General features: G+C 41.9%; 1 protein-coding gene across 2 annotated transcripts in view; it reads right to left on the bottom strand.

Moving 5' to 3' along the window:
• Window positions 1-19508, bottom strand: part of slc6a9 (solute carrier family 6 member 9) — a 61407-nt gene that overhangs the window by 10235 nt on the left and 31664 nt on the right. For both annotated transcript variants that reach the window (XM_072364056.1, XM_072364054.1), the window contains 9 exons: window positions 13194-13350; window positions 9680-9811; window positions 9171-9447; window positions 7054-7186; window positions 6788-6922; window positions 6593-6696; window positions 3540-3777; window positions 1723-1857; window positions 1549-1648 (listed from right to left, as the gene is read on the bottom strand). In XM_072364056.1, coding sequence (XP_072220157.1) covers window positions 1549-1648; window positions 1723-1857; window positions 3540-3777; window positions 6593-6696; window positions 6788-6922; window positions 7054-7186; window positions 9171-9447; window positions 9680-9811; window positions 13194-13350 — 1411 coding nt within the window. The remainder of the gene's footprint in view (window positions 1-1548; window positions 1649-1722; window positions 1858-3539; window positions 3778-6592; window positions 6697-6787; window positions 6923-7053; window positions 7187-9170; window positions 9448-9679; window positions 9812-13193; window positions 13351-19508) is intronic.

Raw genomic sequence — 19508 nt, 5'->3', positions numbered from 1 at the left:
ACATATCGCTTAGCCCTGCTGTCATGTTTTGCACGATCAAAATCCAACTTAATGATCGATGTTCTAGTGGAAACTCGAGGCAAGGTTACAACAATAACTAATGAACAAAGACAGCAGGTTAAATTACTCGAACAAGTCTCTAATGAGTTCATTAAATAATCTACAAGCTGCTAAATCATAAACGCAAACTCATGAAAATGTGACTGTCTGCAGTCATTATTGTCAATGCAACATACTTGCTATCAGGTTTTTATCCATTTTACAAGTCTTGGACTTTTGATTGATTTTCATTCAGTTCATTTCCAGGATCAGATGAAAATATGACAGTTCTATGAGGTGGAGGTAGACATTTGGACCTCATGGTCTACCTTAACTATGACAGAGTTTCTTTCAACTAGTGTTCTTTATCCTCCTGTCTGAGCATTTTAGTTCCACTTCCTGTCATCAAAAACCTGGTATGACATATAACAACCTCATAAAATTCATAATGATGCAAACTACAGTATATTAGATGCATCGACTTGAAGTTAGATCTGGTGATGCCGCTGGCTTCCCATGAGTCAGTATCATTCTATGAGACAAATTCAGCAACCACAGGGAGCTAATGGACTAACACCCTAAAGCTTTGGAAATGAACCTTTTGTCATTATTCACTCCAGCTGCTTTCACTTAGTTCTGGTGTTCAGTGCATAATGAAATAAAATGAGCTGATCAGACCACTGAACTAAAGGACATCATCAAAAGGTAAAATACATCAGGAAGGTTGTTACTTTAAGTGTTTAATATTCCTGACCAGCAGCACGCTAATTAAATGATTCCTGCAAACACCAGGCTCCAGTTATATGTGTGCTTGGGTTTCTTTTGTCTGTGCTCGCTAATAGCATAACTAGCCTAAAAAGTATGGTTCTAGATTTTTCGTGTCATCTTAAAAGCTCAAAACTTTCCTCTTTCAGATTGACTGCTGCTTATCCTGCTCTCCAATTTGAGCCCTTCCCCTTGTTCTCAGTCTTCTCCCAATCTACTGCTCTTGGATTTCTGCCTTTCGTTCTTGGATCGCTGTGAAATGACCCCCAGCTGGCAGAGAGCTAAACATGATGGTGGCGTTACTGCCTTCTTGTGGGTTTGCTTGTTTTATTCAACAGTGTCACCTCCACATGATTGCTAAATCAGGGGTAAAATATCTGAGCGTCAATTATATGTTGGTAAAACATATAATTGGGAGGTAACATTAACACTCGCATGTTTTGGACTCAGAGAAAAGGGAAAATCCGATCAGTAAAAGTAAAAGTATCGAGAATGTTTCCATTTTTATCTTCATTTAATGACTTTATTCTTCTATACATCTCGCCTCACTCGGACTGACATTTGAAACTGCCGTTTCTCGGTGAAATCCTGTCGTCTACATGCCGAGACGAGACATTTCAGAGATAAGAGAAAAGGCTGATTGGGCCAGAAGTAAACTAAAATGGAATACCACACAATCAGCGCGCACCAATTTCTTGTTTTATCAATTCAAAGCAAACATGTTCAGCATTTTTCTCTCCTTACCGTAGATATACATGATGCAGATACACATGATGCAGGAGATGATGACCAGAGAGAAGCTAGCAGCATAATTGTCCATCAGCAACAGCCAATAGATTCCTGCCTGCACACAGAAACAAGGGATTAGCTTTGCTCACATGAGAAAAAAGCATGCATTCCAAGTGTTTTGGGACTTACCTGTGTTGTTAGAGGCACCCCCAGAAGGAAACCAACTATGGCCACCGACAGTGTGACTACGGTCTTGTTCCTGATGATCCAGTCTGTGCCGATCTCATCCACGATGGCGGTCACCAACGTCTCCAGCAGACAGAACTACAAGAAACAGGGAGAAACTAGATGAAACTGAAATGAGAGTTGAAACTGGACAGTTGGATCTCAAATATCTGCAAACGTGATGGGAAAAGTGCAAGGGGACTCTTGACCCGTATTGGGGGCAGTATTCCATGCTGACATTTAACACATCCAGTGATAATCAATGATGCGTTTGTAATGTCATTCGATTCACAGGTTGACATTTAAAGCGGGAAAATGCTCTCTGTCATAAATGCCGTTTAACTGTCATACTTACTATGAAGAGATACAGACATGTAAAAAAGAAAGTACAATGTCTTCCAATTTCTGGGTTTTATTAAGATATAGTGGGAGGAAAAGGTTCTTACCAGGTCTTAAAATGAGGTAGACACCACCACAGATGAACAGCAACATATGATATATTACACGTTGTCATTAAATATTCAACACAACTAATTCCACTCTTCTTTATAATGTTACCACTGAGGTTTGTGAGCATTTATTCATGCGCACCTTAAGGTCCCACCACAGCATTTCAGTCAGATTGAGGTCTGGACTTTGACTGGATCAATGCAACACCTTGATTCTTTCCTTTTTCAGACATTCTGTTGTAGATTTGTCCTGCTGATGACCAAGTTTCAGCCAAGCTTTAGCTGTTGGACAGATGGCCACACATTTGACTCCAGAATACTTTGGTACACAGAGGAGTTCATGGCTCGTACTTTCTATAAAAGCAGAAAGAGTGTTTTGTGTTTATCACACACTCCTTCCTCTTTGGCTTAGTTCTTCTAAAATAAATGCCAAAGTATAATATTTCATCTGTTGTTTTTTCGTCTGAGGATGCTTTGACCTAAAGATAAAAACCTGGGAGGAAATGCTCTTTAATTTTGTCCTGATACATAAAACTTTATCTATTTGAAGGAGAAAACAGCCTTTTACTGTATCACATGCATCTTAGAAAAAAACACAAAGAGTTTGTGAATGAATGAATTAATTTAGGGTCAAAAGTTATGCAATAAAATTGAATCCTTTTGGATGAAAGTGTTAAGGTCTTATGAGACAAGGACTCAATGACCAAAGGACTGTTTGGAGGAATAAAGATGAAGCACTCAACCCCCAAAAGGTTGTACCGACTAGCAGTGGTAATATCGTGCTCTGGGATTGTTTTGATGGACTACATAATAATGGCAACAGGGCACTGCCTCAGCATTCTTCAGTCAAACCATCAGCCAGATGGTTAAGGCTTGGTAAGGTACTATATTGTTGTTCCAAAAAAAGATAATGACCCTAAACTAACCGTTTTTTGGGATGGAGCCTTTTGGAATGACCTTTCCAAAGTCCTGACCTCAATCCCTCTGAATATATAAGTATGGGTCAAAGAGCCTGAGAGACAATCCTTGCCCAAAGCTTGAGTGGACCCCATGAGCAGTCAGCTAACTATCTCCACTATCCTGCATTCCTGCTCATCCACAGTCATGCAACCCTTGATTATCGCAGGCCATGACAAGTTAGACCAAGTGGTTTACCAGTGAGTGTGGATTAGACTCGATCTGCTGCTACAAAAATGCACAGATGCAGCTCAGGTTTAAAATTCATCGTCCACTGGACAGAAACAGCAGTGGACCCCTGAAGCCCCCTGAGCGGCTGTTTTTAGGATTGCTCCAAAAATATTCATTCATTTCGATTTTATACCCCACACTCACCTGAGTTCCCAGTCCCAGAAGGATGAGCATGAAGAAGAACAGCAGTGACCAGATTGGTGAGATGGGCAGCAGAGTGAGAGCTTCTGGGTAAGCCACGAAGGCCAGTCCTGGGCCGTGGTCGGCCACCTCTGACACGGGGACGTTCAGGTGGTGCGCCATGAAGCCCAGGATGGAGAAAATGACAAAGCCAGCGTACACGCTGGTCGCACAGTTGGTTATGCTGATAATGATGCTGTCTCTGTTTGTTTCAAGTGGGAAAAAAAGACAAAGCACAATTCTGATAAACTGACGGTGAACAAAATGGGATAAGTTCAAGAAATGAGTGTATAATTATATACACAATTATAATGGGAACTTTTGCAGATAACCAAACACTGAGCAACACGTTTTACTATCTTGTGCTAAGTACTGTATGTATTGCATATGAAATTAGAGGAGGGCTTTGCATTATACTTGAAGCAGGCTTTATTTTTTTACAATTTGGGCATCTTTGTTGTTTTTAAATGTATCAGTATTATAAGTATCAGTATAAACATCAGTGCTGTAAATTAGAGAGCAAATAAGAGCTTCCAAAAAATTTGTTATAACAATATCAATGACATTGGACCTTCTCTAAAGATTCACAATAGAGTAAAAGAAGACCGGATTTGGAAAGAAAATAGTCAGGGTCAGTATCACCTGATTTGGGGAGCATCACCACTTGTAAACCTTGTTTGTGGCCAGCGAAGAGATTTTCAGTTCTTATCCAGGTAGATTGTCAAGAAAAGGCTCATAATTTAGAAAGATTTCTTTTGGCTGGCTTGACAATGACAAATACTCAGTTTATGCATCGAGATGCAACTTTGAGATGTCTTCGAGATAATAGTGGTGCTTATTGTTTTTCTTTTCACAGATGGAATGATGTTTACTTTGAGGATTTGCTGGTATTGATTTCTTCCCTCTGCCACTAAAACGTTCCCCTCGCCACAGGGTGCGACCAAAAGCCCAAAGAATGATCGATCCCCGCTGAGCTGAATCAACGGGTTCTTATGAAACTGCGGATTGAAACAAAGTTAGCTCAGCTCATTGTGTCTAAGAAGTCCTATTTTAACTTCATCGCTCAGTGAGACCACATCACACACGTTTGGATGTTCATTTGCAAACAGAATCTTGAGCTGAAGACAAGAAAATAATCTCAGACTCAAGACGTCTGGTGCTGTGAGCTTTCAGAGCTGTGACTCGCTGTCCTTATTCTGACACTGACTGATTCCAGCTACCTGCAGAGCCACTACTAACGTCTTCTCTTTCAGGCACATTCATGGACTCTGTTCAGATTTAACACAGAAATCATTTTCTTTCCTTCTTTCCTCACATTTCCTATTAGGGTTTTCACAGAGGATGTCTTTGATAGCTCCGATGCCTGACTGCTTTTTGTCCATGAGGCTCATGCCCACATCATTTTGCACTTCCCAATGCGCACCAACTGGTGGTGTGACAGAAGAGCAGAAAGTGTGTGATGGAGCTGCAGAACACAGGCTGATTAGGGCTTCCTTGCAGCTGTGTGCACAGATAGCACTATCTCAAGCTCCTGGCCAGAGGAACAAATTATATCTTCAGCCTTCTGTTTTTTGCCCCGTGCAACTCTTGGATGCCCTCGCTATCTGCATGTGAAGACGAGCTAAGGAAATAAATGGCATCTTTTTTTCCCCCCTCTTTATCTCCACTTTTCTTACATTTAAACATTTTCCTCAGTTTCTTGCTCTCTCCCTTGTTCACCAAACGTAGTGTGACCAGTCCAAAATAATTATCATGGGACATGGGACAGATCTCATGTCCTGTCAAACCATTTCTCTTTTAAAACATTAAGCCTTGAAGTTGGTTCCTGACTGACTTAGATTGCTTATCTACCCTTCCCCGTCACTCTTTTGCTCTGACACGTCGGGGGATTCAGCCGCATTTTTCTTTTTAAGACCATGACATTTGTGTGCACACGATCTGAAAAACCTTTCTCACATTAGCCAGAATCAGGAAGGCTGAAGCACATCACGACCACGGAGAAAGATTTTTGTTTCTTCAAGCAGTTTTTTTTAGGTTTGTGCTAATAGTTCTGCGTTTAACCACTTTCTTACCAAGAATTAGTTGTCAATGAAATATTGAATGACATCCAGCAGTTTAGTAGCTTGTCGCTCAGTTTATGCTGCCTGTCAATGACTTTGCCAATGGTAACATCACAATACACCGCACGCTGGGTGCTTTGGTGTCATTTTGGCCAGTCATGAAGCTCCCAAACTGTTGCATGCTGTACAAGTGAACTTCCGAAACCCGTGTATTTCACCAAATAAAGATACGAGTCCCTTATTCTAAGGAAAGCTGATTTTTAACTCAACAGCTAAACAAACAAGGGCTCATTCAAATTATACATCCCCCAAACTCACATGTGCATGTTGCCAAAGTGATAATAGCAACTTCATTCTGAGCTGTGGTAGGTGGCTTTCACAACTCTTCATTTCTTTCCTTTATGCTAAGCTAAGCTAATGGTCCTGCGGTTTAGTTTAGAAGGAGCTTCAGCTTCCTATTCTGTTAAATTTGTTTCAGTTCAATGAAAACTTTGTGGAGTAACACCGGTCGGTCCTTTGCTCTTTGGTCATAAAAATTCATCTCTGTGGGAGCCCAGCGAGTGTGCAATCAAACACACGAATTTGCTGTCATGTTCAAGAGGCCCCAAAGACGCCATCAAAAGCCCACAAAAATGTCAAATGACCATGAAGCTAAACAGTGGGGTGCGGGGCTGAACTGTGGTATCTCAGCCTTTGGGTGTTGCAGGGCAGCAAAAGTCATCACACCACTGTGCAGCCCCAACAAAAGTCACTGTAGTTCAAAATGAGTTAGAAGCACATAGCTTTAAGTTTTTATGTTCACAAACTTCTTCGGTGTCGCTTTAAATACAGGACATTATTAAAATAATAAGAAAACACGTGAACACTCTGGGATGTAGGTGCATTTATCCAAAGTGTGGAGCTACTCCTTTAAATCAGGGAAGTTTTTCTTGTTTCTTCTCAGTCTGGAGTACCAACCTGAAACAGTTGTTGTGGAATTTGTTATAGGAAGCCATGGTAATGAGACCACCCCAGGCACAACCCAGGGAGTAGAAGATCTGTGAGGCAGCGTCTCCCCACACCTACAACAACAACATCCACATACAGGCAGAAGTAGAAAACATTTCTATTTCCAGGTTAACTCTTCATCAACCTATTGATATTCGTACATACCTTTGCATCGAGGACCTTCTGCCACTGTGGAGTCAGGTAATACTTGATACCATTTATGGCTCCATCCAGAGTGATGCCACGGATGAACAGGATGGTCAGAACCACATACGGGAAAGTGGCTGTGAAGTACACCACCTGAACACAGATAATCAGGCACAGAGTTGGTCACAGAAGAGCGTGCAAGACTTTTGAATATATTTGTCAGTGGCATAAAGTAGCACATGGCAAGTATGGAAATTAGCGTGCATCTCTTCTTGCATGCTGACCTTTCCGGAGGACTTAACGCCCCTGATGAGACAGAGGAAGACCACGAACCAGGATATAGCCAGGCAGCCCAGGATGGGGAGACGGACCTCTCCAAAGTTACCGATATCATCAGAGATGTTCAGCACGTAGTGCCTGACACGGACAGATGGACAAACAGAGAAAGAGGATTACAGATTTGACTATTTCAGCTTCGCAGGTTTGACACAACGTGTTTTCCTTTTTGCAGGGAAGAATACGCAGAAAAAGAAAACATCCTTCCCACTTTAGGCTGCAATAAATTAGCAAACAGAGGCTTTACAGAGGTCAGTAAAAATTTAAACAAGTCAATACTGGATGTTTGTCTTGGCTCAGGGCGATATAGTACTACTAGTTTTTTATACAGTAAGTGGTGAGGGTGTCGGTATTGCAGGTGCATCTAAATGGGAAAAGAGCAAAGGGCAGACCCAGGCTATTCAGGGGTGGATTATATAGCCTCTATAGACATGGAATGTATTGAAATACCCCAGAAGACCCAGAGTTGAGCATAAAGGACTTTAGCCTCCTTTCCTTCGTGCTGCTCTGTGGTAAAATCTACATAAAATCAGTGACCTGCACACATTCTGGATAATGAATCCGAAAGGGAATAAGAAGTGATTCACTCTCGATATTTGTTCATTAAGCATGGTGTATGTTACCTATGCAGCTTTTCTTCTGCCTCAGTTATACAGCGCTGTGAAAAAGTCTAGAGCCAGCCCAAATTTCTTTACATATAGCATAGATGCGGCAATTTTTTTTAAACATTTTCAAACGAAGCGTGAAAAATACAATATATAACAGAGTTTGCACAATTCTAACAAGCTTGAAAGTCAATATTTGGTATGAGCGCCTTCATTCTTCAACACACCCCGAACCCTGTGAAACCAGCTTTTTGTATTTCTTTTATGTAGTCTTAAGGAATATTTCTACAGGCTTCAACTTCCTACATGAAAGTCAGTTGATTTATATTTCATTTTGCCATCTATTCATAACACTAACATATCTTTAATAAAAAACATTTAATTGCAGCAATATAATTTCCCCCAAGGGTCTAACAAACTGAAAAATGAATTGAAGGACATTCCAAAGCTCTTCTTTGGATGTTGGCTGCCTTTTGTTCTGTTCTCTGTCAGGATGATCCCACACTGCTTCAATAATGCTGAGGTCCGGGCTCTGGGGAGGATTCATCCCTCCATAAGACCTGTTGTCAACTTTTTTAAGTCCACTTCTTGTGTCATTTGTCATTCCTGAGCATCTCTTAGGTCCTGTTTCAGTTCTTTGTTGGATTTTTTCCTCTCTCTTAAGGACATCACATTCAGATTCTGCTCATTAGCCATAGATAGATTTTTAGGTCTGCTACTAGGACACACTGTACACCTATTAGCCAGAGAATCACGTACTTAGAACAAAAATATATCTTGTGTCTGTCAAACTGTGAAAGAAATTTGAGAGACTTTAATAAACCCTAAGGAACTACTGTTCAACACTACTTTAAAGGATTACAAGAAAGTCTTACTGCTTGGAAGCAACCTATAAAGAAATGAATGGTGGCTCAGGACTTTTGCACAGCACTGTACTTCAGCTTGTTACCATTTAAAAACCATTACAGTAATGATGGAAACCTGGTGATGCCACCACACCGTGTTCAGAAGCTGTTGCACCTCCACTCAAATCTAGTCCAAATATTTGAATGCTCCCTACAAACATGGAGCATGTTTAAGGCGAGCTTATCTAATGTGTGCAAGTCAATTTTGGCCCGTGGGTCAAGTACGACAGTCCAACGAGAGCTGAGTCAAGAGGTTAGTTGTGTAACTGGGCAAAACAAAGTGTACTAAACAGTCTTTTCTTTGCATGACCAAACTTTGATGATTTATTCTCATGTCAAATACTAGAATAATGATGTCACGCGTACTTTCTATATGAATGTTAAATTCCTCCTTTACTTTCTGGAACTATCTATAGTTAAAACAGTTTACTGTTTGTATAGTGGGTTAAAAACGTCCAAAGCTCAGTTATTTCAGTCCTTAAAAATAAGCTTGACAAACACAGACCGCGTCGTTTCAGTGTGGCTAAAGGCCCATAACGTCCTTCTAGTTCTTACTTCCAGTACTCCTCGCTGGGGCTGGTCCTCTTGGTGCGGTTGACGACCTCTGACACACCTGCTACCAGGCTGGTGGTGGCGTTGGCCAGGCTGCCGTTGAGCTGGGAGCCGGTGCCGACCACCCCGCTGCAGTCGGGCGTGTTCCAGGGGTTGTTGCAGTACGTCCATGGCAGCAGGCTCGTCATGGAGGTAAAAAAGTAGTAGAAGGCAAGGCAAATGACGACGTTGTAATAGATCCCAATGTAGGTGGACACCACCATCATGCCGTAACCCACACCTGAAAGGGAGGAGAGAAGAAGGGGAGAGCATATGAACATGAAATGTGCAGCACATGTCAGACGGCATAGGTTGGGTCACAGTTAGGTGTGAGTCTGTACACTTCCAGTAGAGCTATTTACCTACAGTCAGGTTTGGACCGGAGATATTTTACATACGCACAGCACAACTACATAGACTTACATTTGGATTCCAAGATTAAAAGCACAACAAAAATGACACATTACACTGACCTTTGAACATGGGACTGATCTTCCAAACACCCAGGCAGCCCTGGCTGGCAAACTGGCCAAAGGAAAGCTCAAGGAAGAAGAGGGGAATGCCACAGAATACCAACATGATTAAGTACGGAAGCATGAAGGCACCTAATGGAGAGAAGAAACACAGCAGGAACTGAGTTTGGTTTACTGGTAAACAAGGAATACTGGTTGGAGAATCAACAGAAAACAATTTCTAAAAAAAAAAATCAGATCCTTTTTAAACTTTTATGTTAGTCCCGATAAAAACATAGGGAGCAGGCCTCAAGATGAACGTTTTATACTTGCAGCATTAGTTAAACCGACTTCATTTTATGTTTATGTGTTTATGTTTATGTATTTAGCAGACGCTTTTATCCAAAGCGACTTACAAATGAAGATTTAACAAGCTATATAAAGCTAACAATAAACTACATAGAAGGAACCCACTAGTCTGACTCTGTCAGAGGTGACAGAGTAGAGATAGGGTGTAGGCATAGAAGGAAGTGCAGAAAGATAAAGTGCAGAGATAGAGGGGGTAGGGAAGTACAAGGTAAGTGCTGGGATAGGAGATGCTCTCTGAAGAGCTGGGTTTTCAAGAGCTTCTTGAAGATAGACAGGGACGCCCCTGTTCTGGTAGCGCTCGGTAGGTCATTCCACCATCGTGGGACGACACATGAAAAGAGTTTGGATTGTCTTAGGCGTGGTGTAGGAGCTGCTAGACGACAATCCTGGGACGAACGGAGGGACCGAGTTGTGACATAAGCCTTTGCAAGAGCAAATTTAGGGCTAATTTAGGAGCAAATTTTTATCTTTTCAATTCTAATTTTGAATTATTGAACTACTTAACTATGTAGATTTCAGAATAATGGACCTCTCCCTATCTTTTCTTTTTCTTTTTTAATCATATTACTGCCAGTTATCACAACGAGTTCCCATGTTCCCGTGTCCCATGTTTTTTGGTTTTTAGGGTTGTACATATACAACAACTGTGTTGTTTGGTCAGAGGAAAAATATAGAACCAAAATGAAAAAGAAAAAAAACGACATAAACCACACCCCCTTCTGTCAGCACAGAGGTCATTAAATGTCCAGCTGAGTCCATTCTTGTTGTTAAGACCAGAGGACAAAAACAGACCTCTAAGAAACATCTGGGTGTCTTTGTATTGTACTTTGCTCACATGTAAACTAGGTCGACTCAACTGGCTGTTACTGTACAAGAGTAAAACCTTATCACTACTGCTAAAACTCAGCCATCCTCTCTGTCCCGGTACAGTATCTGCCGCTGTGTGTGAGCTAACGCATGGCACACACACAGCGGGTCAGTGCATGGGAGTGCAGTCTCCTACATCTGTAACGCTAATCCAAATATTTGCTGTGTAAACATATGATCCAAAGTGGGAGCCATGCCTTTGGAAATAATCTCAATCGCTGAGTGAGGGAACATTGACCAAACTTGCACTTTGGTCATTATCCAGAGCACTTTCAAAGCAAAATACTGAAGAGCAGAAAACATCATTTTTCCTCTGTTAAATCCAGAGATTTTGGGATGCATCTGCTGAGGGGAGAAATAAAACACAGGCAGCAACAGAGCTCGAGTTTTCCTTGTTGCCGTCACGCTCTTCTGCTGTAAACACAGCTGCTGCATGGTGAAAACTGCACGGCAGCAGCACAACGGCAGCAACACCTGGATTCTTCCGGCGTGCTCAGACATATTTCGACACAACTCACATCTCAATGAACAATAACCTATTTATGCAAAATGAGCATTAAAAGATGCTTCGGATTCAAGTTATGCACATAGAGGGTGATTCTGTGTGGTTTGCGCGGACAGCTGACAGCAGCGAACATCTGTATATGGAAGACAGATGACACATCTGGCCTGTTCAAAGAAAACTGGAAAGATTTAAGGGCACAAACACTGTAATAATAATAATATTAATACAAATAATACATACACAGTCTACCTGAAATGAGAAATTATTTGCCCTGTAAATTTAGGTTACAGGTTAACACTTTTGCAGCAAAAATAATTTTAAATGACTCCTAACCCACAGCGCTTCGACAAGAACAGGGAGGACTGCTCGGTACCCCGAAGTACAACAGACGGCCAGGGCGACACCGCAGCGTTGCAGTTTCGGTTAGTCAGAGACTAATCATGCAGAATCGAAAGCCGTTTTGCTGTAATATGTCTCAGAGCAGTTTGAATAAAAGGAAGAAGCGCCTCACTTACCCTTATCTAACCTCAGTTGTTTGCAGCCTTTAACAGCTGCATGTGCTGCTCCAGTAATCACACATGCTGGCACAGGTGATTTGATCAGACTAACTTCTAGCATGATGAGATGGACGCCCTCCACAGCTTTAGTAGGTTACTGCCAAAGTTGGCATCTATGGAATAAAATTTCCACCACATGGTTATAATTGCCAAAAGTGTTCCCAAAAGTAATTTTGTTATTGATGTCCAAATAACAAAATAGGGAGTAAAGTAACAGTGCTCAAACTGTATTTAAAAGGCTTTAGACTGCATTTTCGTAACATAAAATCTTTTCAAACAAGCCATATGAGTCAATTACGTTTCATAAAGGCTGCCAACACCCTGCTTTCACCATGCATCAACTGAAACAAAATCACTTAGGGTATTACCACTAATGTAATATTAACACAGCATTTCAAGATCTTATCTATTTATGATCCTGATTATTGTTAATGCACGGCTCTTACTTTTTACCAGGATAAAGTTTGAAAGAATCTGAGCCGATACCTACAACTGCTTCACGGGAGATGTTTGATTCATTCAGTGTTCTGCTGATGCTCTGCGCAACAGGGACAGCTTCCTCTCAGCTCCCTCATACCCAGGACCTAACAGTCAAAGAAACTGTGAACCCAGCTCCATCACAAGTTCCTGAAACCCAGCTCATGAAACAATGTGAATGGGGAGCATATCTTTGGACGCCTAGCTTGCTATTTCGTTGGTGATGGCATTTTTTAAAGTAACTGCTGTAGCTGACTGTGCTAAACAGCAGGCAGTCTGAAGATGGTGAACACTTGATGGTAATTTGTTTAAATGTGGTGCATCCACTGCCTTACTTGGATGGCAAGTAAGACAGCTGCTGTGCTTGTTTATTGCTATATCATTTATGGAGTAAAATCCCAAATACTTCTGAACACTGCCTCTCAGATTAATTGGTGCCATGACTATTCTCTTAGGGTGGTTTCGCTCGCTACTTTCCTCCATTTCTGAAGCAAAAGGGTAAGCTGAACTTTATCTTATTTAACTGAGATTATTGGGGCATGTATATTGTCAAGATGGCACTAGAACGCCCTCTGCTGGGTCCATAAGCAGACTACTTTTAACAGTCTAATGCATCTCTTTAAACAACCGGTGGTCTGAAGCCCTAATTTTTCATTCCAACAGCAATTCAGCACATTCAAATGGATAGTTGAACTTTGAAGAAAAAGCGACAGCCCTATTTGGCATGTAGTTGCAGCTCTGCTCTCTAACTGATTCGTACCTCCTCCATTTCGGTAGCAGAGGTAAGGAAACCTCCACACGTTGCCCAGGCCCACTGCATAACCCACGCTGGTGAGGACAAACTCAATCTGGTTGCCCCAGTTCCCTCTCCGGGAGTTTTCATCCTTCTTCACTGGCTCTCCTGGAACTGCTCCATTCTGCAACAAAAACAGAGACAGACTGAGGTGACTTCAGGTGACTGGAGAGCGGGTGAGTTTCTGAGCCAGTGTCGCTGTGGAGAGTCCAACAGCTGCACAAAAAAAAAAAAATCAAACAAATTAACATGCACACCCGCAGTATGAACTCTAGCTGATCTCTGATGCTTTTAAAGCCACTTTGAGGTAATAATTTAATAAACATTCCAAGGAGCATTTATCCTGCGGTGCGGGCTTAATGTTTTTTTATTTCTTAACCAACAGCAGCACAAGCTGCAATAATAAAAACACCATATTACAATCATAATTTACAAATAGAGAAAAAATATCCCAACAGCGTTTATTTGCCTTTTGTAGTGGAGAAATTCTAATGTGGGCTGTATTTAAGGAATCATTTAAATCAGAACCATACATTGATAATTATCTATGAACATCTTTCATATGCGTGTGGCATTGAATTATTCCTCCACAATGCTCACACTTTTAGTTGGTGAATACCTTCTGCAAACTACTATCCCCTCAGCCCCAAAGTTTAGCATAAGGAGTGCTCACTTGAGCAGACGGGATGTGAAGTGAACTCCGAGCCTTCAGACAAGCCCAATAGCATTTGGTGTTGTCGTCCTGATTTCCAGCCTCTCTTCTCCTCTCCTCCCTCTATCACTCCATCTGCCGGCATCAGATGGTCCCTCTCTCGTGACCTCCTCTATACCCCCAGCTGTGTCTGCCCATACTGTTATGTGCGTGTGCGCGCGCATGTGTGTGTATGTGTGGGCTCACATGACAGCACTTGGAGCGTTGCGCTGAAAAATAAATGCTAAAAAGTCAACATGGTGTGACCTCAGCTCGGGCAGTTTAGTTCCACTGAGATGGGTCAACATTACAAATGTGAAATTAATGGAATCCTGAAATTGAAGGATAAAGAGTATAAAAAAAATTTTTTAATTTAAGATGATACTTTTCTGTAAGGGAAACTTTATTTTTCTGTGTTATTCATCATCTCTGGAAAGCTTTCACAGAAGGAAACCCAAAATTTCCTGGGAATGTGTTTCATATTGAGCTCAAAGGTCCCGGAGAGCATGTTGCACAGATACAGGGATGCCAAAGACCAACTCTCCCTGATGAACACACTGCTTCTGATTCTGAGACTGACGGAGACACTGTTTTCATCCAAGGAAAGAAAAAAAAAGAAACCGTCACATCAAACAAACAGCTGTGATATTTTCTCCAGATCTCTGTAGTTTGTCTTTGAGTCTGGCTGCTCAGAAGGGAAAACAATCAGAAATTCTCCAGCATCCTTGACCTTTCTTTGGGCAGGACTTTCGTTTGCAGGTGCAACATACAGGAAGATCAGCAAACACGAGCTTTGTTGGTGACGGGAACCTCAAAGCGAACCACCAGCAGCGAGTCCGCCATCACAGCAGGCTGCACACAACACTGTCTCCATCCGGAGTTGATTTTGGAAGGAAAAGAAGCGTCGGAGACAGCAGCGTGCAGCTGTTTGTGCATTCTTGTTTGGTTGACGGGACTTCTCATACCGACTCCCCCATCAGAAAGCAGTCGTGGATCCACAGACGGCACACATGCATAAACACACGGGCTGACAGGTTGTGCTCCGGTCTACAACCAAACAAACAAAAGCAGGAGAGGAGACGCTGGGAATAGCAATGGCCTTTGAATCTTTGGAGTTGGTTCTCCGGATCCCAACCTGATGTATTCAGGGCAGGTGCACACTCACAAGCTGTCAACAATGCAGTGGCTGAATGAAGCGGGGCAGCGGCTGCATTCTGAAGAACTGTACAACGCAGTCAGAGCTTTTTCTTCACAGCTCACAGTCAATATAATTGGGAGAAAACTTTTTTTTAAAAGTCCTTAGAAATAACAAGAGATAATCCTTATTTACTACGGACTATAATGCATTCTGAGTTTAACCTTACTGCTTTTCATACCAAGAACAGAAAATCTGTAGTCACTGGCCAGTTGTGTCAATACAAAATCAATTATGTGCAAGGAGGAAGCGTCTTTAGATGTAATTAGTTAATAACCCTATGTTAATGAAACTCAATGATGTCTGTTTACATGCAGTTCCACACCAGTGAAAACAGTTATGACCACTCAACTGCAGTCCTAATAGATTGCATTTAGGGATGCAGCTCACATCCACTTATCATTAACTCAAAAGAGTAACAAAATGAGTTTTTTTCGTGATATCCTTGAATGACCGCAGTGCCTCCCTGCATCCAGCCGTCGTAGCCTGCAGTGTTGGCTCCCTCCGTCAGTCGTTCAGTCTGTCAGCCTGACAGACTCTCCACACCCTTCCTCCTTCCATTCCACTGTCCCATGACTCTTTAGGACCATCTGGCCTTTACATAAGACCACACATAACCATTCCCTCATACCTCCTTCTATTTAGTTTTGAAACCACAACATAAGAAGACTTCCCGAGAAAAAAAGCAAAGAATCTGATGCAACTTAAGACATTAAACCTAGGACAGTTTGATACAATCCAAAGATCCAGGTCAGCAAAGACAAAGGTTTCTATATTTCATACAAACACTTCAGAAAAAGCTGCATTTCTTTCTTAAGCTGCAAAAACTACAACCTTTAGCTAAACATTTAGCTGACCGATTTCTGAGACTGGAGTCACACGACCAGCTCCACCACATAAATCCCAAAGATGGCCTACGGATCAGGTTGTGTAAGTCAGGAAACACTTTTTCACATATCAAAATCAAATACTAATTACACTTTGCTTCTGGTGAGTTAATGTCTCACTATACCCAGAGCCTGCTGCCAAAGTACACTCAGCACAGACAGTACATCTGTGCTGGCAGCAGAGGCACTCCTTGCCTGTAATTAAGTGCTCTGAAATAATTATCAAACAGGTTTGAGTCCAGCAGTCTGTCAAACGGCAGTCGACAAATCACAAGCTCCTAACTCTTGTCTCCACTAAGCTGATCTTAGAGAGAATGCCAGCTCAGTGCCTGAAACGTAAACGCCAGCAGAGCTGCTGATCTGTGCTGTGCACACTCAGACTGGGAGGGTTGGAAGTGACATAAGATGAGATCAGTGAAATTTACCTTGAGACATGTCGCTCCACACAGGTCTGCAGGGGGAATAAATGCCGACATGTTTGTGGGAGAGGATGATGAAAGCAGAACAGAAGCGTTTTATCTCTGATGTCAACAAATGGCTGAGATGTCACTTTACATTAAAAGTAGTTCTCTTTCACACAGACTGGCACAGAGACACACCTAAACCTAGTAGATATGTCTTAGGCAGGTTCACCTTGGCAGCAATGACAGTCTTAGAAAAGATCCTTCAGACTTGAATCGCCTTTGTTGTTTCCCTCGCTCTCTTTTTTTCAGATCAACCGGGATGAGAGTGAGGAGGGGGTCAACTTTCACAGAGCTTTGAAGAAGCTGCTGATGTGTTCACGCTGTGTCCTTTGGTTCGTTGTGTCATTAAATGTAAACCTTCCCTCCAGCCTGAGATTCCAGGCGCTCGGGAGAATGGTTTCACAAAGGATTGCTCGGTATTTTTCAGCGCTCCTCTTTCCCTCTGTCCTGACTAATCTCCCAGCCACTGTAGCAGAAAGAGACAGTCCCACAGCATTATGCTGCCACCACCATGTTTGACTGGAGTGAAGACATTAATCATGTGATGCTCGGTGCCCCCTCTGCAGTCACATTGTTGGGAATAGTTCAGTTTCATTTTCAGATCAGAGAATTTTGCATCTCATGTACTGAAAGTATTTCAGGTTCCACTGATGGCTTCTGTCCACCACTCTGCTATAAGGACCGGATGAGTCTGGCACTGCGTGTTGTTTTCTTGATTCCTTCTGTGAGTCTGTGCCTTGACTCTCTAAAAAGCTCTACTACATGTACAGTCTTGAGCCACCTCTCAATTCTTTGTAAACTGCCTGGAAAATGGAAACTATGTGCAGGGATTTATTTAAACATGACACAATGCTTATCCGTTGAGTTGGGAGCTTTCATGCTTGAATGATTCATAGTTGAGTTTTAAGTAGCTTAACGAACAAAACAAGCATGCAAACAGTCAGTTACAAGAATTGGACTTTAAATAAGTGAAATGAGCAGCCAGTGTCCAAAGAATGAACTTTAAAAGACCTTCAGAAATCCTGGAGAACTGTTGCACAACACCACAGCAAAAGATTACAAGAACGTCTGGCTGCTTGGAAGCAATATGTAAAGAAATGAGAGGTGGCTCCAGACTTTTGAACAGTACTGCAGACGATTCCCACAAACCCATGGCTTGGTTTTCACCCTGGCACCATCAAGAGTGAGACCAGGTACAGACAGTTGGCTGCCTTCTTTATTCCGTCCAATTACATCTGTTAGGCACAGCTGGACTCCAGCCAAGTTGCAGAAGCATCTCAGGCACCACAGACAGAAGTACGATGCACCGGAGCTCATTTGTGACTGACATAACAAAGTTTCTAAAAAACTGGTGGAAAACTGTGCATCGATGAGACAAATAGATCCAGCGAATCGGTCTCAAGCTTTAATTTGTCTTCAAACACAACTTGGAAAACTTGAAAGGCTCTGAAAACACTCAGGGAGCCTCTAAAAAGGTTTCCTGACAGCTGCAGCCAAACCTCGCAAAGAGATGCTGTCCGTTCGAGTGAGACAACTCACAATTCCTTCATTCAAATACACACACACACACACACACAGTGGATGCTGCTTTCTCTCCACATACCAAACGCAGTCACAGATTTACATGAGTGTATATTTTGACAATTCCTTGTACTATTTTCATCTCCAGCACGCTTCATCAGCCACAGCTGCTTCTACTACTGCAACAAGAAAGCAGTCAGTCAGTAAAGCGCAGAGCTCTGAAAAGGCCTGATAATCTCTCCAACAGAAGGTGATTTGTTAATATCGTGCGACTGCTCACTGTGTATCTCATTTCCTGTCTGAAAGAATTTTATTTAGAGGCACCTCCAGTAGAGCGATGGCATTTTACTGACAGCTTCCACCCCTCTTCCTCTCTAAGGGGATGTTGTCCTTCTGTATATGGATGAAGTGGAAGTTCATATTGCTTGTTACTTTCTAAATAACTGTATCTTTATGCTGTGCTATATATTGGTGGTTAGTAGTGGTTTAACAATGGCAGATTAGGGATTTAGATGCTGCATATTTCCTATCCTGTAGAGACATGCTTCTGACAGCCTTGAGCTCTGCACTGAGATCACAGCACACACACACAGATTGGTTGCTAACACAGGTGGTTTCACTAGTTATGATGTCATTAAAATGTACAACGGTCACCAACTCAGGAGAACGACTGAGTGTGCATTTACAATCCCAATTCCAAAAAAAGTCGGTACATGTAAATAAAAACAGAATGCAGCGATTTGAAAATTCTATAAACCAATATTTTGTTCACACTGAAACAGAAAAAACGTTGAATGTTAAGATAAAACCTTCAACTATTTCAGGGTAAATTGTTGGCTCATTTTGAATTTGATGGCTGCCTCTAAAAAAAAAAAAGTTGGTACAAGGCCACAGTCACCCCTTTCAGGATTGATGGTCCTTTTCCAGATGTTGCCAGTCCTATAGGCACTAACGCACCTGACGGAATATTCAAAAGTATTTGTAATCACAATGAAGAACATTACTCTGTAACTGCTCCACAATTTGGAGTGGGCTCACATGGCTCACATGACAGCACTTTTTTGCAGTTTGCTAAACTTACTTCTGAGAGACTCTGCCTCTCTAAGGTGCTATTTTTCTTTAACACCCAGTCATGCAACCGACCAATTAGCTTAATTAGTTGCAACATGTTCCTCCAGCTGTTGCTTTTTGGCACCGCTTACGTTTCCAGCCTTTTTTTTTTTTTTGAGAGGGACTGCTGCCATCAAATTCAAGATAAGTTAACATTTTTTATGAAAGAGTAAAATGTGTTTTCAATGTTCTATTGCAAATCAAATATCGGTTTATGAGATTTGCAAATTATTGCAAATCACATGTGTGTCATTCACATAGCACACAGCGCCCCGGCTTTTTTGGATTTGGGGCTCTAAATGCACAGAAAAAGAAGTTAGAAGGAAAATTTCAGGAGGAACATTATGATTTTGTAGTCAGTGTTTTAGCATGTGGGGAGGGCGGAGCCAACTGCTCCTGAACAACATGGAAACA

Source organism: Leuresthes tenuis, unplaced genomic scaffold (genome assembly GCF_036924035.1).
Source record: "Leuresthes tenuis unplaced genomic scaffold, fLeuTen1.0.hap1 SCAF_14, whole genome shotgun sequence".
NCBI classification, from domain to species: Eukaryota; Metazoa; Chordata; class Actinopteri; order Atheriniformes; family Atherinopsidae; genus Leuresthes; species Leuresthes tenuis.
The sequence above is the reverse complement of the archived record's forward strand: the minus strand, read 5'-3'. Positions and strand labels throughout refer to the sequence as shown.